The following is a 27,775-nucleotide window of genomic DNA, read 5'->3' as shown; positions in this document are numbered from 1 at the left end:
GATTAGACAAGATGTGTCAGTTGAGAGGAATTCAGTGGCCAACACAAACATCCAGTTCACTCAGCGCAGCACTTGAGCTCAACAGGCTTAGCGATCTCTCCCAGCCTCTAGTTCAACTCATTAGTGCCTTTAATCGCTGGCATGGCAGCTGCCCATTTATGTAACTCTACTGCCTTAACAGGAATGTACGTAGAGAGCTGGTTATGGGGTTTGGCTAATGGCAAGGCCTGTGCCAGCCTCAATGCCCAAGCCAATGCCAATGTCATGGCATTTAGCAGAAACCAATAAACTTCAAAACCCAATGACGATGTACTGTTCATTTTGGTGGACAACCACCAGTTGCTAGCTCCCTCATTTGTTCTTTCTACTCTAAACCGCAGAGGTCAAACTATGGTCCAGTCCACCTGAAGCCTCAGAGTAAGAGCCTTGTAAGTCCCCGGGGACTTTTACAACTCTTGTTGGATCTGAGGCTATAAAGTCCCCAGTAACGGAAAACATCCTTTGCCATAAATTTTTTTAACGGGGGGCCTCAGTAACAAGCTCCGACAGCCAGGTAAGAAAGGAAGTTTCACTCTAAGGCGAAGGCATTTTTTAAGTGACGTATGGCCTTTATGAAATAGCACAGGTGTTTCATTTAGGAAGGCGAGAAATATGTAAAAGAATAACATTACTTACCATGCTTCATAATTAGGGGTGACGTGAGGCAAAACTGTGCTTGATAGTCCTTTGGGCCCCCACCATTGACTTCAAGGCAGCATTCCCACCGTCGACTTCAAGGCAGTTAATCCTAACCCTACCCCTACCCCTAACTCTTGCATAACCCTAGCGCCTTCCAGGAAGCGTTGCCTTGAAGTTGATGGTGGGGACCCAAAAGACCATATAACCAAAAGTGTAGGCTTGAGAAATGTAAAGAGCCTTCATGGACAAGCACAGGTGTTTCATTTAGGAAGGCGAGAAATATTTTAAAGAATAGCATCACTTACCATGCTTCATAATTAGGGGTGACATAAGGAAAAATTGTAGGCATGAAAAATTGAAGGCGCTATCAACAGAGTCAGCAAGTAAATACTCGCTCCCAGGGTGTTAGCTTATATAACACCCCACTCACTCAGTAGCTTCTATGTTTATGCCAAGCCAATGGTCCCTGGCGGTCGCCGGTCTTTTTCGCCTATTACGCGAAGGTATTTGTTTAACACGTTTCCTTGATTAAAGGGCTTGAGGAGGCTTTAGTTAATGAGGGTGTACATTTTCCATGACTGGTGATTGTCTCCAACCCACTGGCCTTGCGAGAGTTAAGTCCCATTAAAGTCTAATTAGAGTTTTGTGGTTTTGGGATCAGCGAAGTGGCTTCGAGTGGCTTTGAGTGATGTGACTGATGATACAGTTGCTGCCAAGCTTGTAATTATTTGTCAGTGTAAAGCCTCCTCTATGACACTGTTTATTTACGCTCAAATTGGGCACAGACGCCTGATCAAGTGCAGGGTGAGATTTAGTGGCTTCTAAAACTCATTTAAATCAGTCAAAGTCTTGACAAATGAGAAATTGATGGTGAGGGGAAAGCTCCAGTATACGGTACAGTACTAGGATGGCTGCCATTTTGTAGCTATGTGTGAATGACAAAACTGAAAAAGTGAAGAGAAAGCTCATATATTATATACGTCAGTGAATGTAACCGTAACTTATCACAAGGCTATGCTGTAAGTCATTACAAGGCAAAGGCTAAGCACACACAGAAAACATATGACATTTGATTGATCATAATGTCTGGCCTGAGAAAAGAAGTCTTACTGCTACGTCACATTTGGAAGCGTCTGTGTGAGAAGATGTATGACATTTAGAGAAGCGTGTGTGTGATGTGACTGATGCACAGCTGTGGCTGCCTACTACGGCGGTCATGCAAGAGTGCGAACAGTGCGAACGCGTGATCCTGGCCGAGCTATTTATGCACTTTCACTAAAGATTTTACAGCGGCCAATTCCCAAGCGCACCAAGCCGTGACCAGCACCTCACCAGCCTTCAACCACCAATCCAACACCATCAATCAAACTTCTGTGAAAATGCAGCTGCTTTTCGCCCCATAAATGGACCCAAAGGCCAATGCCTTTAGTATATACACACAAAGAGCATTGGCCTTTCATTAAGGGTTGACTTTTTTAGAGTGTTACTGAAAAGTTTATAATATTTATTTATTTATTTGTGTTTTTACTTTCACAGTGCGAAGACAGAACATGAAGGTCCGCATCAATGCCACTGGCGACACCATTGTGATGAAGTTCCTGCGCCCCAACCCCGACGTCAAGCTGGAAGGCTACATCCTGGGATATGGCAGCAGCATGTTCTCCAAGCAGTTCATCCAGCTACCCGAGAATGGAGAGCCCTACGAGACAGAAATAGGTGAGAAGTCCTCCTAAACCAACTACGTTATTTGGCACATAATGTACAGCACTGAGTATTTTTTGATACATTCCTTAAGATTTTACAGTAGTGAGGTGTAACTTTATGTGGTGTTTAAGTGATCCATGTCAAGACTAAAATGTACTAAAATACTAATGCATGCATATATGCACACACACGCCCATGCACACACACAAACACGCATACTGTAGGAAACGAAAAATCCCTCAATGGACGGATCACCCACACTAGGGTGAAAAGGCAACACATTACTCTAATCACTCCATGCAAAGTTTATTTACCTCCACAAAAAACATTTCCTCTCCCTCATCCATCACCACGGGCCTGGTCCCCTTTAGAGGTCAGCCTGCCTGCCCCTTCAGGGGAGGTCAGGGCAGGGTCACCAGAGAAACAGCCTAAAGCTAATGTTTGTCTATGAGTAATGGCCATGCTCTTTTGATTTTTATTCTACCCTTGACACAAGTTGAAACTCAAAGTTAACCCAGTAACCATATTTTAAACATGTTATGTCCTGTGCTTTACTAGCTAATAATAGAATGATTTAAAAAAACTAAAAAAAACAATACACAACAGAATCTACCTTCTCAACAGCCAAGTGCTCTAACAAAGCCCAGGGCAGCCCTGTTTTGATGTTGACTGTGCTCCATGGCAACATAGGGCATGAGGGGAACTTGTATGGACCAGCCATGGGCACAGGTCTTCCGGAGAGGCTTACAAAGCTGCTGCTTTGAAGTCAGCGAGAAGAATAGGACTGGATCTGCCGGGCACCTTCCCTGGCTCAGGGGATTTAACACGGCCCGTTTGCTCCAGAGAGAAATGGCCTTCTGGGATGCCATGTCATCCCTTTCCATAAGCTCCTGGACCAACGAGGCAATAGAACTAAATGCCACACTATAAATCACTCCAGTGGTGGCCTGTCCAAAACAAAGAGAGAGGAAGAGAGAGAGGGAGGGGGGTGGGCAAAGAAAGAAAGAAAGAAAAGAGAAAAGAAGGAAAGAAGAAAGCACAGCTAGCAACAACAAATAAAGTCCAGAATGTGTGCATTTGGACAAATTAGTATCAGGTGGTCTCCCTGTGTAGATAGATGACTAAGCCTCCATGGTCAAGCATTCCTCCTGCTCTCAGTATCAACACATGATGGCAGGAGCCCCTAAAGAAAAGAAAGTGTCCACTCTTTTGTGCCAGGGCTTTCTGGAGGGCTTTTTTTCAGACACAGGTGAGCGCATGGCTGGCCCCAAACAGGTGCAGCATGTTTTCTGTCCAAACACAGCTTGGAGTTCAGTTGATTGTTGAACTCTGGTCAAGACCAAGGCTGATCAGAGGGTCCATTACAGTCCAGAATGTCTTTGCTTTAACTGTACGTTCACACCGCTGCCGACTTGAGCTTCCAAAGATTCAAGAAGTCATTCATTTTCAATGGAGGCCGGCTTCTCTCAGCTGCAAGCAGCGGCAAATCGGCGTGGTGTTTTGGGCGTCTTGAGCAACTTGAGCGTCAAGCAGAAAGTTGAAATTGGCTCAACTTTATGGTAATGAGCTATGACGCAGTTCAGCGGCAAATGACCAGCAACGAACATGATCGAACATAGAATGCTGGTACGTCAGAGCGGCCAAAGCGTCCAAAGCTTCCCACAGCGTCCTTGGCAGGGCGTCCAGAGCTTCTTGGAAGCTCTAGACGGCGGCGGTGTGTACGTACAGTAATTGTTAAGATAGATGGATAATCACCTGACCACAGACTTGCAAATAGGCATCAGTGGACGTGTTGAGGCACATGAAGTGTTCTAGTGGCAGACATGTTTGAATGCGCTGGGTACTTCATTGCGTCATTCTGACCTGGCCAGTTATGTTTGCACCTCGCTTGTCAAACATCGCTATATGTCAAAGCTCACAACTACTGCTCCTTGTTATAGCTCATTATAGGGAGGTGGATGCATAGCATGTGCTTTGGAAATACAGTATATCCAAAAACTCACCAAGGGTAGCTATCCAGATCAAGCCAAGTCACGCCAGACCAAGGCAGTGAAATATCTTTTAGTTTAGTATGCCATTTCATTTTGTTCTCTTTGTTATTACACACTTGATCCTGTGAATGATATTTCCATGTCTATTGTTAATATAATCTTTGCTTGTAACGGCAGTTTCATAAGCAAATCCACTCCACTATATTTTCTTATGCTTATCAACAGGCCAACTTTTTTAATGGCTTTTGTTATTGTTATTGCTCATTTTATTATTCATCGTTAGTTATTCGTCCTGCAACAGTCCTTTCACATTTTCTTTTTCCATTCTATTAACTTTTTCTTTTCCATGACGCACTGGCCAACTCCACAACTGCCCCTTTTCTATGCCCCCTCCAGATGCTGAGCCCAAGTACTTGGTTGCAGTGCAGCCAATTCCAACCAACGATGTCAAGAAACAATGCACAGGTAAGCATATTTCCACATGCAAGCACCCTTCCACCTTAACCGGCCCAGCATGTGAACTGTCCGGCTCCTTGTCCTCCACAGGTAAAGTGAACCTGGACAAACCCCTCCACCTGGTGATCGGCTCTGTGACACCCACGGCTGTCCTCTTGTCCTGGGGCACCTTCGTGAAGACCCCCTATGAGGGCAACATCATGAACGACTGCCTAGAGGACGGGTGAGTGACCACACACACACACACACACACACACACACACACACACACACACCAACACAGGGGTGGAAAACCTCCATTCACTAAAACAGCTGATTCTAATACTAACTCACAGCTTTTCAGCCAGGTCATGATCCCATAATTAGTGGTCCCACTTGTGTTAAGTGCACAGATAGAACTAATACCTAATACTCGGTAGGACAAGTCAACGTTTTCCCACCTCTGCACCAACAGCGACAGCAACAGCAGCTCAACACCTGGAAGTACTTGGAGCTGCTTTTCTCTGCCTTTATCCCAGATGCTTTTCATAAGCTTGCCCAAAATCCCTAACAATGAATAATGGGTACATTAACATCATGTTTAGGGATCATTCCACCCGTGCAAAATCGGGGGAAAAGGGCGCCATCCTTGTTCCGTGACATGTCCCTGTGCTGTATTTCATAGTGGGAAATAGCTCTGCTGTGCTGTTGATGTTGTTTTTGAGCATAAACTCAGATTTATGTCGCATAGCAGTGCAACAGAAAGCTATTCAGCAGCTTTTTTTTTTTTTTTTGCAAGTATGCTCTTTCACGCATGTGGAAAAAAGTACGTAAGTGGGGAGATGGGATTTGCTTCCATTGCAGGTGTGTGTGTGCGTGTGTGTGTGTGTGTGTGTGTGTGTGTGTGTGTGTGTGTGTGTGTGTGTGTGAGAGAGAGAGACAGTAAGAGAAAAATGAAAGAGAGAAAAGGCCTGATGATACATGGGACACATTGGGACACACTGACACAATTTTCCACATCTCCCATTTGTTCTGCCTTTCTCCCCTCACCCTGCCTAACTCTGACACACACACACACACACACACACACACACACACACACACACACACACACACATATATATACATGTGATTTTTTTTCTCTTTTTTTTCCTTCAAAAGGGGAGAATCTTGGAAAAGTCATTGGAAATTATGACCCAATCTGAAACCTAAAAAAGTGTCCCAAACCATTTGTGCTCTTATTAAATGCCTAATGTCAGTTCCGTCTGTTTATGGCCTGGCCACTGCTTTGTGCATTACTGAACAAAATAAAAAAAGAAAGTGAGAGAGAAGGAAGGAGATAGACGACCTACACCAGGGAATGAAACTCAATCTGTTAACACAATGTCAGCTTAAGTGCTCTTTTTGCCAGAATTAACAGCGCCTTATAAGGACTGACCTTTCCTATGTCATATCATAAACGTTCAGGTTTCAAACCAAAAAGTACATAAATCATAGCTCAAATGTCACCTAACCTTGATGTATTTTTTATCTGGTACAATCAAATTAGGTTCTACACAATCCGCTACAGAGAGAGGAACCGCAAATGGAACTACCAGACCTGCCCCACCAGCGACACTGTGATTGACAACCTGAAGCCCAACACCCCTTATGAGTTTGGGGTCCGCTCCAACAAAGATGACCGCGGTGGCATGTGGAGCAAGCCTGTCATTCACAACACCAACATGGGAGGTTGGTCTCCAACAAAAACAACTTGATTTCCAACATTTTCAAACTCACATGAAACCACTATGAACTCTGACCTCTCACACCATGAGGCTAGGAATACTCGGAACCTTGTGTTATTATGCCTGGAGTGGTTTAAAGCAAGGTCACTCCCAACAATAACATTTGAGGCTGGCTCATAAAAACATACCAAATAGCTTTTCTCATGTCTCGCTGATTGAAGTTAACTGGCACTAAAAAACATCAAATTTCAGCTAGCCTTAACGTTGTCACAAGTTCAGAGTGTGAAAAGCTATTACATTACAAAGAAATCAAGTCACCCATGGTGGAAACCTGCGCAACAGATTATTTTCGATCTCTTTCTTCCTTTTTTAAACATTTACGGCACATGTCAGAGATAACGTCACATTTTTGCTATGTTTCTTCATTTTTCTTTTCCCCCAGACAAAAGCATGCAGAAGCCCATCAAGCCAAGCAGGACCGTTATCGCAAAGACCGTGGTATGTATGGAGTTTCACCTGACCATAAAGATGTCATATTAGAGCTTTCACCTCTTCACCTTGAAGAGGGCCAAAAGCATGCCGAGCATCCAGTGTTTTATGACCCTGTGCATGATTATTATAATTATCAAGGGGAATCACATAACTCAAAAGTAGTTAGTACTTTGTGAGGAAAGCCATCAAGTGACCTGTGAAAATAATGCTGACATGATCAAAGAACCCCATTATTAGGGGAACAAAAAGGTGAAAGGAAGGCTTGAGGAACTGTCACTAGAATGAGTTGTGGTCACATGGTATAATCAAACCAAATAGAAGAGGAGACAAAACACTGTCAGGGACACATAAATGGAAAGATAGATGGGAGGGAGAGAGAGAGAGAGAGGCATGATCCGTGAGGGGAAAGGGAGAGAAATACAGAAAGAGAGTATGTGAAGAGTGGAGACTTAAGCATACTGAGCATGGGTAGCACATCTGTTCCCCGGTGTTGACCCTCTGTCACAGAGGTCATAGAAAGTCATAGAAGGCCATAGAGGGTCGTCTCACACCACTGCTGCACCAGTGCAAACAAGTACTCCAACATATCAGACCTACACATTCATAACATACGCAGACACAGACACCCACACACCTACACAACAGCACAACAGTATTTCATCCAGAGACTGGCAGTGAAAGGTGTCCTCTGACCACAAAACCATATAGACATACAGACTCCTATAGACTCCTCAGACAATATAGTTTGGAGACTCCTATAGAGTCACTTGTCCTTACCACCCCACAGTACGCATATTGTACATCTTCCATAGGAGCAATTTGTGTAAAAAAGGATGTGCCTTCCCAGTCTTTGTGTGTGATGCTAAACCAAAACTGTGTAGATTCCACACTGACTACCCAAGAGTAATAAGCTAGTGCACGCACAGTCTTCCTGAAACTGGACTCTATTCCAGCTAAATAAATAGAGATAGAGATTTGATTTAATGGAGTTTAGATCAGTTTCATGAAGACTGTGTGTGTTACCTCATTACCCTTGGGTAGTTGGTGTAGATTGTATATCTCTCATTTCTAATAGTAGTCACATGTCTGCATCTAAACTCACAGGCATGAACACTTCAGTTGGGGGGGTGCGGGGGGGGTCTGGTATGCATGCATCTGGTTTCTCCAGGGTGCGGAAGTAAGCGTGTGGGCCAGAATGCATGAGAACATTAGACATGGCTGAAACTGAGAACCTGACAAGGCTCACTGTGCGTTACATAACGTCAAAACCGCCTGCTTTTAACACCACAGATGGTATTATATCATTGTTACACTGCCAAGTGAAACTGTAAAAATGCATGGGAAGTGTTGTGGGAACAGATTTGATGAGATCAGAAATGTGATCCAATCTGTTTGACTAAAAGAATGTTGTGTTGTGTCTTGTCCTGTCCTGCTTGTGCAGAAACCCATGATGGCTATCTTCCCTCCACGTCCCGGTGAGTCCTTTGACACTATACAATCTGTTATTGACCAATCTCATGTCCACTGTAACTCAGTACACATTGTTGTTGTGAAAATGCACTTTAAAATGCACTTTGGCCATCACCTGTTTCTTCATGTTACAGAATGTGTTAATGTGGCATCTTGCACACACACACACACACACACACACACACACACACACACACACACACACACACACACACACACAAACACACGCATGCATGCACACACACACACCCACACACACAAACCCACATGCGCAGAAACACACACACACACACACACACACACACACACACACACACACACACACACACACACACACAATACAGAATAATCTGAAGTGAGAATACAATATTGTCTTCCTCCCCATGGCAGCCCTTCACAACCGAACCCAGTCCAGATTACCTCTTCTCCACAAACCAGGCTTTCCTGGAGCTCCCAGGACATCTTTTGGTAATTTTCCTTTCTCTCTCTATCTCTCTCTCTCTCTCTCTCTCTCTCTCTCTCTCTATCCCCACTCTTTCATTTCTCTGCCCTCTCTACATCTTTCTGTTTTATTGCAGTTGCTCCTTTCCAACATCTGACTCTGTTTAGAAACACACAGAGTGGCAGAGAGACTGTTTCTTCTATCATGCACACACAACTCTTTATTTTAAGAAAAACCTCCCCAGATGAAATCGGGATGTCCTCTTTCTCTCTCTCTTTCTCTCTCTCTCTCTCTGTGTCTGTGTTTTATTTCTCTCTTGTGCCGTTTGCGCCCGGTTATGAAACGATTACGTTATTCCCCCGCAGCTCCACCTCAGAACCACCAGGAAACTGTGCCTGGCCTGAACTCCAATGAGCCGCAATGGCCACTGTTCCCATTGGGTAACCACACGAGAACTTTTTTGTTCTTTATATTTTTAAAAATCCATTCAGCTTCACGAGCAGTCAGTCACCGCTTGGCTTTCCATCTGGCTGCGAAAGGGGTACTGGTTGGTTGGGGAGGGAGGGAGGGAAGGGGTTGTCTGAGGAAAGAAAATCAGCTGGTCTGATTGATTGCATGCTAGCATGCCCCATCAAGAGTAAAGCAAGTCCACGAAAGTCTCTAGTCCCCATGGAGAAGATGGCTGGAGGTTGCCAGAGAGATGAGAGGAGTAAGTCGCCCAGGAGGGGTCATGCGCTGGGGTGACCCAGGCGTCATGGCCTCCTCGTGTGGTCACGCATGGTTTCTTGAACGAGCGCATCATCCATTCATCCGCATTGAGGGGAGGGGCCATCAGGGGCACAGCGACTGCTTGTTCATGCACTGGCCTTCACATCAGTCATATTGCACAGTTCATTCTCTCTCTGTCATATGTACTCTACCTCTCAATGGTAGTCTTCTCTTTTCTTTCATCCCTCACTCTCTCTTTCTGTTGTCAGCTATCTTTTTTGTGTTCCATATTTTCATTCATTTCTACTCTCATGTCACTCCATCATCTGCCATTGATATCGGCATCTTTTCCATGTCCACTCCACCATTTTTCATGTTTATTTGTGTACAGAAAGTATTTCTGTGTGTCCCATTCTTTCCAGAGCAATACTTCACTCCTTTCTCTTTCTTCTCAGGATCAAAGATATTCATTTTCAAACACCTTTAGTTTACACCCATGCTATGAATGAATAAATAAAAGTAATTCAGCATCGGCACATATTTAAAGTTAGTTATAAGATTGAAAAGACAAGAACGTTGTAGCTGGCATGTTTGTGTCAGCTACAACTTTTGATCCACAATCATCCCTCTACCTCTCTCTGTCTCTTTGTCTGTCAGCATCTTGACTGTCTGAACTCAGGACTTTTCTGACCCTCCTGAGAGTTTTGTTTTCAGAGTTGCTGCACCTTGATTGGTCATGGGCTATGCTGAAGAGCACCAGTCTGCATGTGATCACTGCATGAGGAAGTTGGAAGGTTCTAATCTGATTGGGCTGCTGTGACCTTAGCGCCAGATGCTATCTGAATGAGTTTCCCTCAGCTAGCTAGGTAGCTAACTGTCCTTAGCTTGTATTTGCTAGTGAGAACACATGAACAAATGCAAGAGAGGAGTAGAGTGTTAGCTAGTGGCTATGAAACTTTATCGGATTGCATCTGGTGTCATCGGTCACAGTAACCCTCAAATTAGACCTTATAATTCTCAGTCACCATTTTGATTCTCTAGCAATGAAAGACAGAAGTCTGGAGTCTTCCCTCCTCTCTGTCTTTCTCTGTCTTTCTCTGTCTCTCAAACCACACTCTTACAACACATAAAATACTTTTTACATGGGCTAATAAAAATTGAAAGGTTCTACATTGAACTCAGAACATTACTGGTTCTCCTCTTTGGTTTCCTCAAAGTTTAAAACTGAATCTGAAAATCCTAATCATGTTGATCGCTACAGAGCCCTCCACCAGAGGTTAACTTTCAGGGTTCTTTTGTTTAGATCTGATCAGCAGAAGAACTCTTAAAGACTCCAGACTCTATCCCCATTTCTACTCTCCCCCTCTGAGTATTTACTACTTTTCTCTTTGTGTTTTCCACGGGCTTCTTGATTATGAGACCACATCAAGTCAATAAAAACTCACTTTGTTAGTGGGGATTGTATAAACAGAAGATGGTCTGAAGTTTACTAAACCAAAATAAGGGAAGAAAGAGCTTTAAGCGACCATCAATAACAGGCACTGAAAGAGCCTCATCTTTCCATGTTGCCTGGAGCTTATGAAGACAATTTGTATGCCTGCCATTCAGTTGAATTTCAACAAACCACCATTTAAAAAAAGATGGCAGTGTAAAAGTAATCCATATGTCCAGCCCTTTTGAAATCCAAGCTGCTACCAGTTAGTGGTCTCCATAGTCAGAGCTCGTCTCTCTCTTCTCTCCCTAACAGACACAGACAACCATGTTAGAAATGCCTCTTCCCAGTCAGTGGACGTATCACCTGCCCTCCCCCAACCTGTGCCCACCAAATCCCACTCCTCTTCCTCCTCCTCCTCCTCCTCCTCCACTACTGCCCCTAATGCCCCATCACACGGTGATACACGTCGAGGACAGACACAGACCAGGGCACCTAGTACCACACAGAAGCTGCATAATCCCTCGGGTAAATTCCCTGTTTTCATTTCGGTCTGGATAATTTTTATGTTTTGTTTTTTTCCCCTTTCCTTCCAGCAGCCCAAGATTTTCTCTTTTCTAGCTGTTTCCATCTTGAGTCAAGGTTTCCTGCAGGTTTTTATGAAGTGCAAACTTGAGGGTATTTTAGAGACAGACAAGAAGACCAGACAAAGATTTCCAAAGAGCTTTGATGCAAAGAATAGAGTACGCACCCACAAACAAATTGTCTGCTGGTTCTTCATGCAAAAGGACAAAGCAGGAAAACAGATGCGCTGAGAAAGATTTTTTTTCTCAAAGCAGTAACTTAACCCTCCACAAACAGATAAAAGCCTATCTTTCCCACAGAGCTCCCTAATTCTTCACAGGAAGGACAATCTGCTCTGATCCCTGGCTATGTCTGGGAGTGAGCCAATGATAATACCCGGGCTAATGATGACCTCAGCGCATTAATCCGCCCCCTGTCCACTCGCTTGCGACTCGCGTGCTGTCACTGTCTGACTGCTGTATGTTGCTGTGTCTCTTCAGTCATCTGACTTCCACTGCTTTCCTGTTTTTCTTGGGACACATATCTATTCGTTTATCCACAGGAATGCCTGCTGCACTTACATCAACACCCAAAACAACACACTCACCCACACACACCTACACACACACACCGATACTCATAGTAGCTATCTACTCTGCCTGTTTATCATCCAGAGGAAGGCTAGACTGTGCTTCCAACATGGCTATGCATTGCAAAGCTGTCAGCAAAGCATATTGTACTATTTTACATGTTTTGTTAAGCTGTTAAACTATACGATCAAAGTACTGTAAATTGCTACATTGTTTGTAAAAATGCTCTGGAGGAGTATTGACAACAAGAAAAGTGGAATGGCTGCTACATCACCTTTCACTGCAGTTATAGATGGCTCTTTTAGGTGTGCAAGAGATATTAAATGCTCAGAACAGATTTGTTTTGCATTAGTTCACACACAATTTAGATTGGTAGAAATGAAATATAATCCTCAGTGCAATTCTGAGAGTCATTTACTATGTATATACAATACAGATGTGCCAGATATTCTAGCTCATTTGAAGACAACACATTATCTTCGTACATTTGTAATCAGTTCCACTCATAACCTCTACAGCTGACAGACTCCCCATACCACCCATCTTTAACCACAGTCATAACACTGTAACCAGAGATGGCACTGTTTCTTGTTCTTCACTCTAGGTAAAAACAACGTGAGACAACTGGCCTCCTCTCATCCAGCTAAACCGTCTGACTCGGTGGTTGTGGTGTCTGCCAGAAATCTGACGTCTCAAGGCAGAAAGCCGTTCTCTCCCTTCACTAACGGCATGAGAAACCCTTACTTCCCCAGGGCCAATGACTCCTCCAAGATCTACAGGAGAATAGGGGGTAATGGAGCTCTTTTAACCCCCATGCACTCTTCTTTTTTCCCTTCCTACCTCCAGCCTTAACCCTCAGAACCTCTCCACAGGCTCCTGGACTCCCTTACGTAACCTTCTTTACGGAGCGTTACGTTCTTTCCCTTTTTAAACTCCACTCCACTCCATTCCTCCACTCCACTCCACCGCACCCCACGCCACCCCAGAACCCTAAAAACCCTCCAAATGTAGTCATCTCCTGGCCAGAGCTTGGCAATGCACTGCCTCGCCTAAGAACCTAGCCTCCCTCCCTCCCTCCCTCTCCAGACATGTGGTGTGTGTGTGTGTGTGTGTGTGTGTGCGTGCTTGTGTGTGTGTGTGTGTGTGCAGACGAGGCGTCATGCTTCCTCATCTCCTGACAGGTTTACAGTCAGAACAGCGTCCATGATTCACTCTGACAGGCACGTCTGTTTGACCATCAGGAGTGTTTGACGTTGCCCAAATAGCCCCCCCCCCCCCCCCCCCCCCCCACACACACACACGAATCCCTCAACTCCCATCCCTCTCCAACCCACACACACCCATGCCAACACCACTGAAAGGCGGGCCAAATATGAATGCCCGCCAGGTCTGCGCATTGGTAGTGTGTGTGTGTGTGTGTGTGTGTGTGTGTGTGTCTGTTGGTGTGTGTGTATGCGTGCCAGACTGCCTCGCTACACACTCCCCCTCCTCCTCCTCCTCCTCCTGACTACAGCATAAACAGTGTTGACGGTGGCTTGACTTGGCGTGCGACTTTTCTCCATAACGTACCCTCTTTTTCCCCCAACAGCCAATGGTGAACACCATAAGGGCCTGTCCCTGCCCAAACCTGTCATGTGGTCCCGCTTGAGAATGGGTAAAGACAATCGGTCACTTCTCCCCCCTCCACCTCCCCAACCCCACCCATCCACGCCCTTCCCTCCATGTTTTGTGTTTCACCCATTAACCCCTCCGCAGCTGTGCCGCTGTGACCCAGCTCCATGTCAGTGTCCTGTGCCCAACTCAAACCCAACCTGTCCCAATCCATCTCATCCCAACACCATGCCATCAGTACCTGTCCTTGTGTTTGTTCATCCCATCAGTCCCCCACCCCCTCTTCCTCACCCACCCACGCCTTCATGTGTCCATGTTCTCATGTGTCTTGGGTTTTATGTACCGCAAGCTTCTGCAGATTCAGTGCTATTGCGGGCTTCACGTTGTAGGCTAACAGCTGGGTTTCTTTTTGGAGACAGATGAAAACACATTCACCATAAAAGATTTAGTTTACATCAATTCAGAGTTTGGCATCAGATAGAACGTACCACAGAATATGAAAGACAGATTGGTGCAGTTCAGTAGTTCAGACTGGTCAACTTGATGACCCCATTCAGATACAGTTTCAAGGTTTATCTACTGGACCAGAAGCTCAAAGTAAGCTTTTGGGATCTTTGGTCCATCTCCTTTTCATACAACACATAATAATGTTACTCTTAATTGACTTCTTTAGTAGCAAAAAAAAGAACCAAATTGTTAGATAGCACATCTTTCTGTCAAAACAACACTAACTTGTTGCTAAGGGAATCATCTTGTGATAATCAAGTCTTTGGAAAATGTTGAGCCACCAGCAATGTTGCTTCTTGTCGAGGATCCTCTGGGTCCTCTGTCTTTGTTTTATAGCTTCTGGTTGGGGATCACCATCTGCATGAGTGTTTGCATGGGTCTTGTGTTTTTGTGCACTGGGCATGAGCTCCATCATGGTGTGAGGGTTCTGCTGTTGTCCTCCATTCTGTATCCATTTGTGTGTCTGACTTGGGAGTGTGTACAAAGAGAGCATCCAGTGTACTACAGGTTAAAAATATTTACCATACAGTATGAGGGGGCACATAATGCCTAGGGCAAATAGTGGAATCGTATCTTTATGAATCAGGATGTTGTGCTAGATTTATGATTACAATGAAAGTTCATTGTACTAAAACTTAATGTGCATTGCACTCAAACCTTAGGTTCCTTGTGCTGGGTAGAGGGCTAGCAGTCATTTATTCACATTCATGACCAAAACAACAAACTAGGAGACTTACACATCACCAAATAATGTGGACATTCTTAACCTGAAGATAATACTGGATGTTTTTTTTAAATACACACTTTTTGAAATGGAAAATGTGAAATGTCTTGTGTTGGTACATTTTGTGTGTCCATTCAATATTTACAGTATCATGCAATGTGCATATGGTAAATGTTTATTCAAATGTGATAGTACTGTATGTTTACCTGCATATATATGAATGGTTGTTTTTGACAATGTTTAGTACTATGCAAAACAGTGGAATACTTTGGAAGAAAACTTTCCAACAAATGCCCCCCAAATAGAGAACAGATGCAGTAATAGGATGCTTGAATAGCACCCAAAAAATGACAAAAAACTATTCCAAAACAAACTAAATGCCACCGCGCTCCATTCAGTGTAATGCATTTTAATTGTGGTGCTTTCCCTGCAGACAACAACCCTCTGTGGCAGGACAGTAAACCACATGTCCACGGTGGTACTGAGCATTCAGGGCCTTCCATTGTGAAGCAGCACCATGGTAAAGACGCAAGTCCTAGTCGTTTCCTTTGCACTCCCAGCTCTGGCTGCCCGCTGCCTCGCACCCCCATCAATCGGTCAAAGACAGCATGAGACCCTACACGCTCTTGGAAAATCCAAAACATTGGTCAGCTCTGCCGAAGGGCTTTGACTGGGTCTTTGGAAAATACTTTCATGAAAGGAAGTATGGCGTCTTTTGGTCTCTGGGCTTATTTTAAGAACCAGAGTTTGGCATGTTCCTATCCAGCTTCGCAAAGCTTTTTTTTTAAAGTTTAACTGCAAGATGTAAGGAGCAAAGTTCTGTTTAATTACTTTGTCCTTTGATGAATGAGAGATTTTGACAGACTTTGAGATTTTGACTTAATGTAATTTTAATCTATTTTCCTGGGGTAGGTCCACATCGCTTAAGCCTTTTTTTTTTGCTTTGGGCTGGTTTGCAACCATTGAGTTTTTAGAACAATGTGCTTCAAGGAACATTGGATCTCAAGGTGCCAATGTTTAGTCTCTTCTCATGCAACTGGGGAGAGCTTTGATGCTATTCATTTCATTACAAATGACAAAAATGTGTTTAAAATTTAAAATCTGCAATTGATGAGTGAACACTTATACTTGGATGGAGGAATAGGGCATAGTGCAGTTTTCGTACATGCTTGAGTTATTATTGTTATTACAACTTAGTTAGTTCAGGAAAGGAATCCTATGGAATATGTTTGCTAGACCTGATAGTTAATCTCAGAATACATTGAAGAGTATGTGAACATTACGTATTTTGGAACCATAGGCAAAAAGACATCTGGATATTGAAAAGCCTGAGCATTTTGAGTGAGCCCATGTTCTACTAGAACAGACGCATTGCCTTGATACAAACGGCCTGTTTTGTCAATGTGGATATTTATGCATGGGTTGAAAACATCACATTGATATTGTTTTAAATTACAAGCAAGAATATTTCAGAACTGGGCAGACATCCACTTGGGGTTTATGTTCGGTCATAGTCTCTCTGGAGCTGGAGCGAAGTCTTGATTGTCAAGAATTTGGCCAAGCAACAAGAAAGGGATAATTGGCAACAGACGCTTTTGTTTCTTTAGTGTATTTTGGAGTACGTTGGAAACAGGAGTTTTCTTTTTTAATGCTGCTACTTTTTGACATTTCTATTTTGTTGATTCAAAGATAATTAGGCGTGAGGTAGGCCTACAATATGGTATGAAGCAGTAACACCCTAACGAAAAATGTAACCTTGCACAACCGTTTAAAAAGAAATTGAGAGAAAGGTCTGAAATCATACATTGCTGTGAAATTGTAGCCCTTTTTTACAGCCTTGGTGTTTGTAATCGCTCATTATGCTCATTTTGAGAGCTCGCTTCGTGTTTGTGTAGTCTCCTAGACAGTTTAATGTTTTGACTACAATGGGGGTAAGTCTACTTAAGTGTTCCACTGTTTTACATGTGACAGTAGATGAAAGGGGCACCAAGTGTACTGTCAAATACAGCGCTCATGTAGCCTGAGTCGTGTAGCATGCTCCCTTCTCGTCTCAATGACCTTCTTTTTCCACCACTATCTACAGGACCTCTTCGCCCTAGCCTGAGCAAAAAGACCAATCTGGTGGGAAAGCCTGGTGGAATGGGTGAGTAGCCAGGTCTATAATACTGTCATGACGTAAACAGATGAAAACAAAACAGTTTTTCTTGCTGACTAATGCTAAGCTCAACCAGTTGGCTTGCATACTTGATACCTGAGTCAGTTTATTACTGTAGCCGTAAAACATTGGCCATTAGCGCTAGCAACTCAGGACGTAAAAAGGGTTGACTTCAGTGATGGAAAAAAAGCAGAGAAAGCTTTCTTACCCAGTGCACTTTGCTCTCCCCAGATAAAGTGATGGATCTGAAACAGGACAAGGCTGATATCCTCAAGCCCAAGCTCCCGCCTCCAACACCCAAGCCAGCCAAACTGGCCAAGACAACGCCGGCCCCAGACACAAACAGTGAGAGAGAATAACCCATCCATATTTTAGCTATCTTTCTATCCATCAGTGGCATGATATATGTTGAGTCACATGTAACAGGAAGTTGTATGGCTTGCATTCACAGTCTGATCAATTGCTGTATATTATTTCTTACAGACAATCGCTCTGAAAGCTGGGAGACTTCTTCGGCTTTCAGTTCACTCCCTGCCTCTGAGGTTGATGCTCTGGGCAAGAAGCGCTACATTGGTAAGCTATACGTCAAGTTTCATTAGTAGACTTATGACCATATCTGGTCATGGCTGTTAGTCATACATGGTCATAAATGAGCAACAATCCCAAACTCACCGTGGTGCAGACCTAAATGTCATCTTCATGGAGCATGGCGTTTATTAACAGACTAACATCTCTGCCCCCAGCTCCTCATGTTGTTTACAAGACGGACAAGAAGCCGGAGGAACCCTGCTCCATCACCACCTCCCTCACATACTTCCCAGACGATGAAGCCACCGAGTCCAACGTCACGGCCCCACCCAGGTCTGCACCGCAGAACCTCACCGTGGTGACCGTGGAGGGCTGCCCCTCCTTCATCATCCTGGACTGGGAAAAGACGGACAATGACACCACAGGTGAGGAGAGACAAAGAGGGGACGACAGAGAGACAATTCAATGGAGAAGGACATTAGGTCAGAGGAATGAACAGTGGAGTTGGAATACTCACGTTTTAACACTTGAGCAAGGCACTTTACTCTCAATTGCTCCAGGGAGACCGGCCCTTGAAATAATTGATATATGTAAGTCGCTTTGGACAATAGGCAGATGAATAACTAAGTAAGCATTGCATTGCTAGTGAAACTAATGGGTGCTTTTCGCACATGCTGTAGAGTATGAAGTCATCTCCACCACCAAAGGACCAGATGGGGAGCAGGTGTCCATCCTGACCACCAACCAGACGCACACTGCTGTGGAGAACCTGCGGCCAGAGAGCAGGTACAGTAGGCCCACTCATCCTCTACTCTGCCATCAGCTAGATGGAACTGCTTTCTCCAAGAATCACAGAAGCACAATCACCCAGAGGTAGTGTTGACTCATTAGATGGTGCAAAATGGGGGGTGGTTGAGTTGCATGGAGAAGTGAGGTGGAGGTGCATGGAGGGTGGAGTATAAGGGTATAAAGTATCCCTGCTTTGTGACATTCGGATGACCTTGATCACTGACACATGAGCTCCTGTTTTTATGGGAATGGGGGAGAGAGAGAGAGCAGAGGGACGTGCGGCTTATCTAGGCCAAGGGAGAGGCGGCCGGACCGCAGGCCACACGGTGCCAAGGGAGAGGCCGCGGTCCACGCGGAGCCTAGGATGGGCGGGCAGCTCGCCACCGCGCTCGCGAGATCTTTCTCTTTTTTTCCCCTTTAACGAGGGACGGCGATCTGGCACGCGGCGCCTGACAGAATATAAAGCAGGGCTTCCTATGAGCGGAGCCCAGAGACACGTGGGCCACCGGCCCAGCATCTGAACATCTCGTCTGGAGGAGCCATTAGAGGAGCTCGCTTGGCACGCTGGGGCCCGAGTCTGGAGAATAAATGTATCATTTATCAAGACCCTGGAGATGGGAGGGTGGGGGGGAGGTGGATTTCTTTTCTCCTGAAAGAGAGCAGCAACAATGGCGAATGAGAAAGAGAGAGAGAGACACAGAGAATCCCATGTTTCCATTAGGTTCATACCCAATCCAGTTTAATATCCTCAGCGTTAAGTCGAGTTGCTACTCTGTGAAAAGCACAGGGCTGGCTGGTGGGAGAGACGGGAAGTGAACGTGATTTAGGGCTTTCGAGGCGCTATCTGGGATCTGGGATGTCATTCCACCCTGACCCATTCCCTTCTTCTTTCACAGCTACGAGTTCAAAGTGAAGCCCAAGAATGAGCTGGGAGAGGGTCCCTCCAGTGAGCCAGTCTCCTTCAACACCGAGTCAGGTACAGCCCTGCCCCTGCCTGCACACAGCAACTCCATTACTGTTAGATAACAGCATCTGGCAAATGACTAGAGCTAAAGGTCATGTGAATTAAGAGCAATGGGAGACTCTGACTTTTAAAACATGCAGTTTCTACTTACTTATGTACATACTGTATATTTTACATGCACATTTAAATACATATATTCAACTATGCACATATCGATAAACAGCATGTGTTTATTTTGCATATGTTAATTTGCATTACCTATTCTCATTTGGTGTATGGTGTTTCGTGCATTTGGTAGCTTGAGTGCTCCTTAAGTCTTAGGGCACTAGACTTATCATCCTGCATCCTGATGTAACAGATTCTTTAATATAGGAGAACCCAGATGCAAAAAGATAAGTTGTCATTGTGCACGTGCACATTGAAAGTATTAAGCACGTATTACTGAAATAATAGATGTTTACAAAGCACTTGTAAATCCTTTACAAGTCCTTTATTGGTGTTGGCTTAAGGCGAAAAGTTATCCCCATTAAGTGACAGTGCCTTTAATGTTGAGAGAGCCCTGACACATGCAAACAGGCAAAGTGCATATGGTACAGTACAAGGAGGCCAGAGTTACAGCCTCGCAGGCCTGCCAGCCCTCGCGCTTCCCCCAGTCTCTTACCTTGCTCCGAGATGTATGTAATTAACTGGCCGTTATTAACTTAATGATTTCAGCATGTCCCCCCATTTTCATAACCTTGGCTCCCGCAAGGCTCAGAGCTGTCGAAGCCTCCCTGGCTCGCTGTCACAGAGCCAGCACCCCCCCCCCCCCCCACAACCCCAGTCTGCCCCTCATCTTACATACTGCTGGCCGAGGTCCAGGCCTCACTAACAACATGTCATAAATAAATAGCCAATAAAGACTCACGTCATCTTTATGTTTTATGGCGGCGTGGCTCTGGCTTCAGGGGGGAGCGCGCGGGCCGCTGCTCTGTGGTTTCCCCTCCACGTGTGAGCTGAGCCCGTCTGACAGAGAGGGCCGCTCTGATGAGTCCCCCCCCCCCCCATCCCACCCCCGTCAGCCTCCGCCACCGAGCCCCCCCCCCCCCCCCCCCCCCCCCTCCTGTCTCCCCTCACAGTGCTTGGCAGATGCGTCCGGCTATAACGTCTTGCCAGTTGCTCTCTGTGGGGTATGGGGCTGAGAGGGACTTGGAAAAAGCCCCCAAGTCAATGCACTGCACTCTAGAGAGTTGCTCTGCTGACAATCTGATTTGTTGATCTTTTGTGGCCGTTTATGTTTTGTTTTGGAGGCTTGGGGCGCAGGAGAGGATAAACGCTGCCCGCACACACATGCGCTTTTTGTGGCTCTCGTTTCGTTTTATTTCTCCTCTTCTTCAGACTAAAGTTTGTTTACTGTAAAGCTCAGTAGCAGTTACAGTGTTTACGGCACAACCTGACTTGTTTTTAACACAGTCCTCTCTCCCTCTCTCCTCCCCACCTTGCAGCGGATCCACGAGTGAGTGAAAACGTCTCAGGTAAGAGCAGCTCTGTCGTTGTGTCTCTCCCCCTTCCCTCTCTCCACCCTCCGGCGCCCCTGCTCCCCGCTCACACATTCCTCTGTGCTGAATGAATGGATAATTTAATGAACAGCACTGGCGGACAGATAGAAAGATGGAAGGAAATAAGGAAGGAAGGGGAGAGAGAACGACTCGTGCAGTCAAGTCCACAGAGAGAGTTTTCTCTGCAAAATACACATTTGGTCCCTCCACATCTCCACCAACCCCCCCCCCCCTTTCCCTCTCTCTGTCTCGCTCTCTTTCTTCTATCCTATGAGTTCACTTCTTCCACACCCTACACACAGCCAGACAAAACATTTACTCAGGAACAGCAAATGAAGTAGGCTTTTTCTTTCTTTTTATCCAGCCCCCCCCCCCCCCACACACACACACTCCTCTCCCCATACAGCTCCTGCATACACAAGGACAATTACCTTGATACACTCAAATAAATGTTTTCTTTGGGTGCCCAGTGTTATGTTTATCTCATATTGTTATTTCTGCTGTCTGGTTATAGTCAAGAACTGAAAATCTTAACTCCCGTCCTTCAAATATAATGGAAGGAAGGCCAACAAAAATAATTTGTCTCCAACAGAGTGCACGCTAACCTTTTACACGTCTGGTAGTTTTATCGATAGAAAAAAATAGCAAATATAAACGGCTAAAAGACAAAGCATTCGCAAGCGACTTCACAATGGCTTGTTTCACTGCATGCTTTTTCCATGCAAATGTGCTGTGTGTTGGCTCAATCTTTTGCAAAGCTGACAAATGACAAGTCAAACATTTGTCCCACAGGAAAGGATGCCATTTGGACGCAGTTCCCCTTCAAGACTGACTCATTCTCTGAATGCAATGGCAAACAGTATGTGAAGAGGACCTGGTACCGCAAATTCGTGGGAGTTCAAATCTGCAACTCTCTCAGATACAAGATCTACCTGAGTGACTCTTTGACTGGTTAGTCTGATAATGTTTATAGTCTGTGCAATCAGCAACTGATGTCTAGTTGCATGTATGGCATCTGTTCATTTAGTTTTTGTCTATAAAGAAGAAAAATTGCACAATTCAGCTTCAAAAGGTCTTGAAACGAACCAAGTCTATTAGAAAAAGATCACTGCTTTCAAAGATCTCATGTATATATGTATATATTCTCAGGTAAATTCTACAACATCGGAGACCAGACCGGCCATGGAGAAGACCACTGCCAGTTTGTCGACTCCTTCCTGGATGGCAGAACAGGCACCCAGGTCCCTGCAGATAACCTACCAGCCAGATCAGGTAAAGTGTTTCACTGCAAACATTTCACCATTGTTATGTTATAGAACCTTAGCCAGTTCAGACAAAGCTCAAATACACAGTACTTGGAGTACGGGGTTTCTCTGTATCATATGCATGGTTTCTCTTAAGACTCTATCATATGTATGTTTTCTCTTTAGTCTCTGTTGAAAGTAGTATGAGTAACACAATTTATTCAGTGATAATGGTTTGCTTGTCTGTGTTCCAAAACATATAAACCTAATTGAAGTTTCTTGTATGATTTTCAGGCTACTACAGAGCAATGAGGCAAGAGCCAGTCAACTTCGGTCACATAGGAGGAAACTCTCACATCACTTATGTATCATGGTACGAATGTGGCACACCTATACCTGGGAAGTGGTAGACATTCTCCAATCAAACTCCATGGGGAGTCAGGAGGAGAGAATCCCATTGGCTGGAACATGTGGCTGTCTTGTCACAAGGTTGGCTTGTGATTGATTAATAGCAAAAGTATGGGGGAGGGGGGTTGCTGTCTATGCTGCGCACTTTGTGCTGACAACACCCCCCCACCCCAAACCATGTATAAACATGTACAGAATACAAGTGGCAGGGAAATTTATTGAGCGCATTTGTGGTATGTAATAGCAACTTAGTCTCATCTCACTATTTATCAAACATAACAAAAAAACAAAAACAAACAAACATCAAGAACAGAAGAGAGAAGTTACCTCACATGCAGTGAGGTAAACAAACACATAAAATAAGATTTCTTAAAGTATTGGGAAGCTGGCTCCCTGAAACTATTTTGATATTGTGTGTGATATTATTTATCAAGAAGTCTGTGGCGCCATTTCCCTCGCGCTGGCTATGACATGCGAGCCGGGGAGATGCCACTTGACGCAGTGCTTTAGCTGAGCTGATCTCGGGTTTGACTCACGGGCTAAGATTTAGCTTACGCATTACCTGAGGATGTGCTCCGGATACCTTAAGTCTCTTCTACGTCACAAGTGCCGACCGTTAGCATAGCACATAATAGTATGTATATCTGGATGGGTCGGCGTTATATTTGTGCCCTCCTGACTAAATGCACTGGTGTTGGCATCCGTTTCTTTTCTAAAGAGAGATTCGTGTACGTGGCAGTACATTGTTAAAGTGGGCAGATGCCTGCAGTGTCTGAGTTTACAACACACTATGATCTGTGAGGTTAAACAGTCATGTCAAACTCCCTTATCCATTGTGTGACCTGATGTATCGGTCAAATCACAGTAAAGATTCACACATCATCATCATCGCACACACACATACACACATGCAAACACACACAGCTACACATGCATACATACTCATATGGATCCGTCACACACACACTCACACACACACACACACACACACACACACACACACACACACACACACACACACACACACACACACACACACACACACATACAGAAACACACACATCACAGAGTGAAAGTCTTGTACCATGTCCTACATTGTTAGCTTAGATATATTAGGCTAGCAGCAGTTTGGAGGACATTACACTTGCAATTTGCACAGCATAAATGTATTTATATGTATATGGAGAAAAAATATTTTTTTTGCAAATGTACAAGACAAAAAACTCAAGTTAAAGTTTGTAAGTCATGTCCAGGTGTGTTTGTGTTTGTTGGATGTCAACTTTTGGGAAACTGTGTTTTCTTACTTTTCCAATAAGAAGCAAAAAATTGTTTGTTATGATTGCCTGTACAGAAATACTCCTTCTGCTGTCTTGGTTAGCAGAAAGGTGCTCACCCCTTATTTTTCGACTCTTTGTAACGTGATGCTGTTTTTTGATGCATAATTACATGTCTGTATCTAATTACATGTCTGTATCTATTTGAATAAAGTTGATAGTTTTGTTTCCTTTTTATAAAAAAAAGTCTCTTGGTATTATACCTCTTTTTTTGCCCGCTTCACGATCAATCAGTGCCTGGAATTTAACAGGCCAAAGCCAAAGCGTGCCTAGCTGTCCTATTTAAGCGCTGGCGTGCTATTAGGTGAAAGCTATAATTCTTTTTATGCTCGACCAACCATTTCTTTCAGTGACAGGGTAACCTGTGGGACTCTGACCACCGCTGAGCCCGGCTGCTTGCCGCGCTCCCAGTCTAGTACATTCCCTCTCTCCCTGTCAGTACAAAACCGCAACCCCAATTAGAAAAATCAACAGAAATACATGGATTACCACACTTTTCCAGACCTACAGAGAGGGTTTCTGAGAGCCAAATTCAACACAGGGACATTCTCTGTAACCACAGGGCCAGGAAAAAACGCCCCATGAAAACTTCAAAATGGCTCTCTATGTCTTTATTAGCTTTCCAAGAGAAAGTTATAGCCTGGGCATAACAACTAATGTCACTTTGAGGTGGAACTTTCACGCAGATAGGAGATATATCCAGCTGTGAGAGGTTAAGGAGAGAAAGAAAAGAAAGACAAAAAGAAAAGTGTGGTGTGTGTGTGTGTGTGTGTGTGTGTGTGTGTGTGTGTGTGTGAGAGAGAGAGATAGAGAGAGAGAGGGAAGGGGGAGAAACCCAGCAGTTCAGATAGTGTCAACAGTGTTTCATCTCATCCAATTCAGAAATGACTTGATAACTTTAAGCTTCTTTCAGGAAGCCAGTCACTGAGAGTTCACACTGTCTAGATGTCTACAGTGGTCACCTAGAAATTGTAATAAAGAGAAAACTATTTAAGTAATACATTTTCTCATGCAATTCCATGACGGTAACAATGACAGTCTCCACTTTGATCAATACAGCTCAATTCAGATATACTGAGTTTTGATGCTTCACGTGCCATGACTCTCGAGGAGAGCTGATGGCAAATATAGGTAGCAGGTTCTAGTAGGAGGACATCAAATGTGCTTGTGTTAGACAGGGACTCATTTAGCAAGCAGAGCTGTTTGTTTTGATTGCTGTTTGAACTCTTAAGCAGCAATCAAAACAGGCCATTGTGATTGGTTCCGTACAAAAGAATGGCTTAAACATCATGAACCATCTGCAGTGACCTTAAAGGACATTTCAAATATGCCACTATACAATGGGTGTACCGTCTTTATTTGACTTTGGAAAAACCTAGTGCCCAGCATCCTAAGACATCCTAAAATCTTACACAAATCAACATACATCTGAATTAAATGAATCTGAAATACAAACAAAGTGTCAGTCACTTATTGCGGTCACTCATGCATTTACTGATGCAACCATTGAAATACTAAGACCTACCACAGGCCATCCACTGTGAATGCCAGCAACAGTGAATAAACACTGCTCTAGCTGGCTTGAGCTGGTCCTGAGTGTGACAGTGATAGTGGTAAAAAAGGAGAGTGATCTCTTGTGCTTTCGCATCATTCTATGTCCATCTCCAAAAGACCTCAAAGCTATCAGCACAGTAGCCTATAACATACCATTTACCATACAAATAATCAGGTCCAATTATATGCTTTAATGATATTTCAATGACACTGCAATGCTACAAAGTAGTCCTAAAGCCCAAGCACAGTACGTCATCGTAGTGAAGAGCACTGTGAAGAGCATTGTTCATCTAACTGGTTTCAGATTGAGTTTACCAAGGGCATTGAAAAACAGCTCAGTGACCTGTGTTTGTCCAGTGACAGACAACAATTGAGAGGATAGTTCTCTAGGAGGTGACATAGTCCCTCTAGCCTAGTGATAGGAATCAGCTGTACCACAATCATTCTCAGTAATTTGATCCATGAATATTGTAATGCTTTGAAAACAGTTACACTTCACTTGAAGGTATCGACATTACACTTGAAGAGTGTGACATTTATGAAATAATGCTTCTATCATTAAGTGTCATTCAGATTTTGTCATGACAAGATAGGGTTAAGGTTAAGGTTTGGGTTCATGTGTCATGACAGTGTCATACCACTCTTATGAAGATACTCTTCTTCTTATGTAGATCTCATCCTCAGGTAATAGTATTGATGTACAGTAGTATTACAGTGTATTGCTTCCCAAGGTCTTCCCTACACTGTAGCTTCAATTCCACATTTCTCATCATTGTAAGTCACTTTGGATAAAAGCATCTGTTAAATGAATACATGGTAAGGATGTGAATGCAAAACATGTGTGCATATACAGTATGTGGAAGTTTAGAGGGTGTGTTTTCCTGTACTGGGACATTTTGTGAATAAGAGATAAGATGGCTAGGATTTGGCTCTGTCTCTATTAGCCCCCAAGTGCTATGTCCCTAGTTTCCCTTTTTTGGATCTAAAGCGGCTTCCTTTGTATTTTAGAAGATGAGTAGCTATATTCATGTCCTTGAGACACACGCACACACACTCACGCGCACACGTACACGCACACGCACGCACACGCACACTCACACACAAACACACACACACACACACACACACACACACACACACACACACACACACACACACACACACACACACACGCACCATTTACAGTAAAAGTGGAGTGTAGATGACCAAATCCTTTACAGCTGTGTGCTCAGGTCTTTCGTAAGAATTTCGATGGAAAAAGACAAGCTCTACGAACACGGTGTGCGTTGTAGTCCACTGTCCACATATGAGGTTGTGTGAACCGAGGAGAAAATGTTCTGTTTTTTTTTTTTTGCTGTTTTGATGAAACCCAATCAGCAGAGAGGAATGCGTCTGTGGAGTCTTGCTCGCAGCGAGCCACATGAAAACCAATTCATCATGCAGGAGGAAAACGTGCAGTGGTAACACGCCATGGCCTAACCAAACAGTGTGGAATCACTTTAATGTTTGGTATGTGTGTGTGTGTGTGTGTGTGTGTGTGTGTGTGTGTGTGTGTGTGTGTGTGTGTGTGTGTGTCTGTCTGTTTGTGTCTGTGTGTGTCTGTGTGTGCATGTGGCAGTCATTGTCCATTGGCCAAAGATTTTGAGGCAACCTGCATGTGATTTGTGGATTTGTAGTGCATGGTAGTAGTCAATTGGCCACCATTACAAAAACAAATACATCTGACTATTTAGATGTGTTTATGTTTATGTGTGTGTGTGTGTGTGCGTGCGCGCGCATGCATGAATTAGTATGAGTGAGTGTGTATGTGTGTGTGTGAGAGAGTTTGTGTGTGTGTGTGTGTGTGTGTGTGTGTATGTGTCTGTGTGTGTGTGTGTGTGTGTGTGTGTGTGTGTGTGTGTGTGTGTGTGTGTGTGTGTGTGTGTGTTTGTTTGTGTGTGTGTGTGTGTGTGTGTGTGTGTGTGTGTGTGTGTGTGTGTGTGTGTGTGTGTGTGTGTCGGTGTGTGTGTGTCGGTGTGTGTCGGTGTGTGTGAGAGAGAGAGAGAGGGGATGAAAATAAAAGGTTGTTTCCCCATCCCATCAGAAACAACCAGTCAGCACTCAACTAGATTGTTTTGTGTCCAGAGTCCATGTGATGTCAACTCTCATCTTCCGTTTTGCACTGTCAGTACATAGAGACCAAGAAC

At 44.2% G+C, this 27,775-nt stretch overlaps 1 protein-coding gene across 5 annotated transcripts in view; it reads left to right on the top strand.

The window, feature by feature from the left end:
- abi3bpb (ABI family, member 3 (NESH) binding protein b) overlaps positions 1-24,212 on the top strand; it is a 28,977-nt gene extending 4,765 nt beyond the window's left edge. Inside the window, exons 2-23 of one of the 5 annotated variants that reach the window (XM_062527531.1) lie at positions 2,215-2,394; positions 4,770-4,838; positions 4,920-5,052; positions 6,358-6,539; positions 6,978-7,033; positions 8,469-8,502; positions 8,888-8,965; positions 9,305-9,379; positions 11,395-11,607; positions 12,838-13,023; positions 13,822-13,887; positions 15,509-15,595; positions 17,159-17,218; positions 17,462-17,575; positions 17,714-17,803; positions 17,974-18,183; positions 18,439-18,544; positions 19,444-19,523; positions 20,996-21,025; positions 21,842-22,000; positions 22,199-22,321; positions 22,588-24,212. In XM_062527531.1, coding sequence (XP_062383515.1) covers positions 2,215-2,394; positions 4,770-4,838; positions 4,920-5,052; positions 6,358-6,539; positions 6,978-7,033; positions 8,469-8,502; positions 8,888-8,965; positions 9,305-9,379; positions 11,395-11,607; positions 12,838-13,023; positions 13,822-13,887; positions 15,509-15,595; positions 17,159-17,218; positions 17,462-17,575; positions 17,714-17,803; positions 17,974-18,183; positions 18,439-18,544; positions 19,444-19,523; positions 20,996-21,025; positions 21,842-22,000; positions 22,199-22,321; positions 22,588-22,703 — 2,447 coding nt within the window. In that variant the 3' untranslated portion in view covers positions 22,704-24,212. The remainder of the gene's footprint in view (positions 1-2,214; positions 2,395-4,769; positions 4,839-4,919; positions 5,053-6,357; positions 6,540-6,977; positions 7,034-8,468; positions 8,503-8,887; positions 8,966-9,304; positions 9,380-11,394; positions 11,608-12,837; positions 13,024-13,821; positions 13,888-15,508; positions 15,596-17,158; positions 17,219-17,461; positions 17,576-17,713; positions 17,804-17,973; positions 18,184-18,438; positions 18,545-19,443; positions 19,524-20,995; positions 21,026-21,841; positions 22,001-22,198; positions 22,322-22,587) is intronic. The other 4 variants (XM_062527532.1, XM_062527533.1, XM_062527534.1 and 1 more) reach the window with 4 other exon arrangements.
- The last annotated feature ends 3,563 nt before the right edge of the window (positions 24,213-27,775 follow it).

The sequence above is a fragment of the Sardina pilchardus genome, chromosome 23 (genome assembly GCF_963854185.1).
Source record: "Sardina pilchardus chromosome 23, fSarPil1.1, whole genome shotgun sequence".
Taxonomy (NCBI): Eukaryota; Metazoa; Chordata; class Actinopteri; order Clupeiformes; family Clupeidae; genus Sardina; species Sardina pilchardus.
The sequence above is the reverse complement of the archived record's forward strand: the minus strand, read 5'-3'. Positions and strand labels throughout refer to the sequence as shown.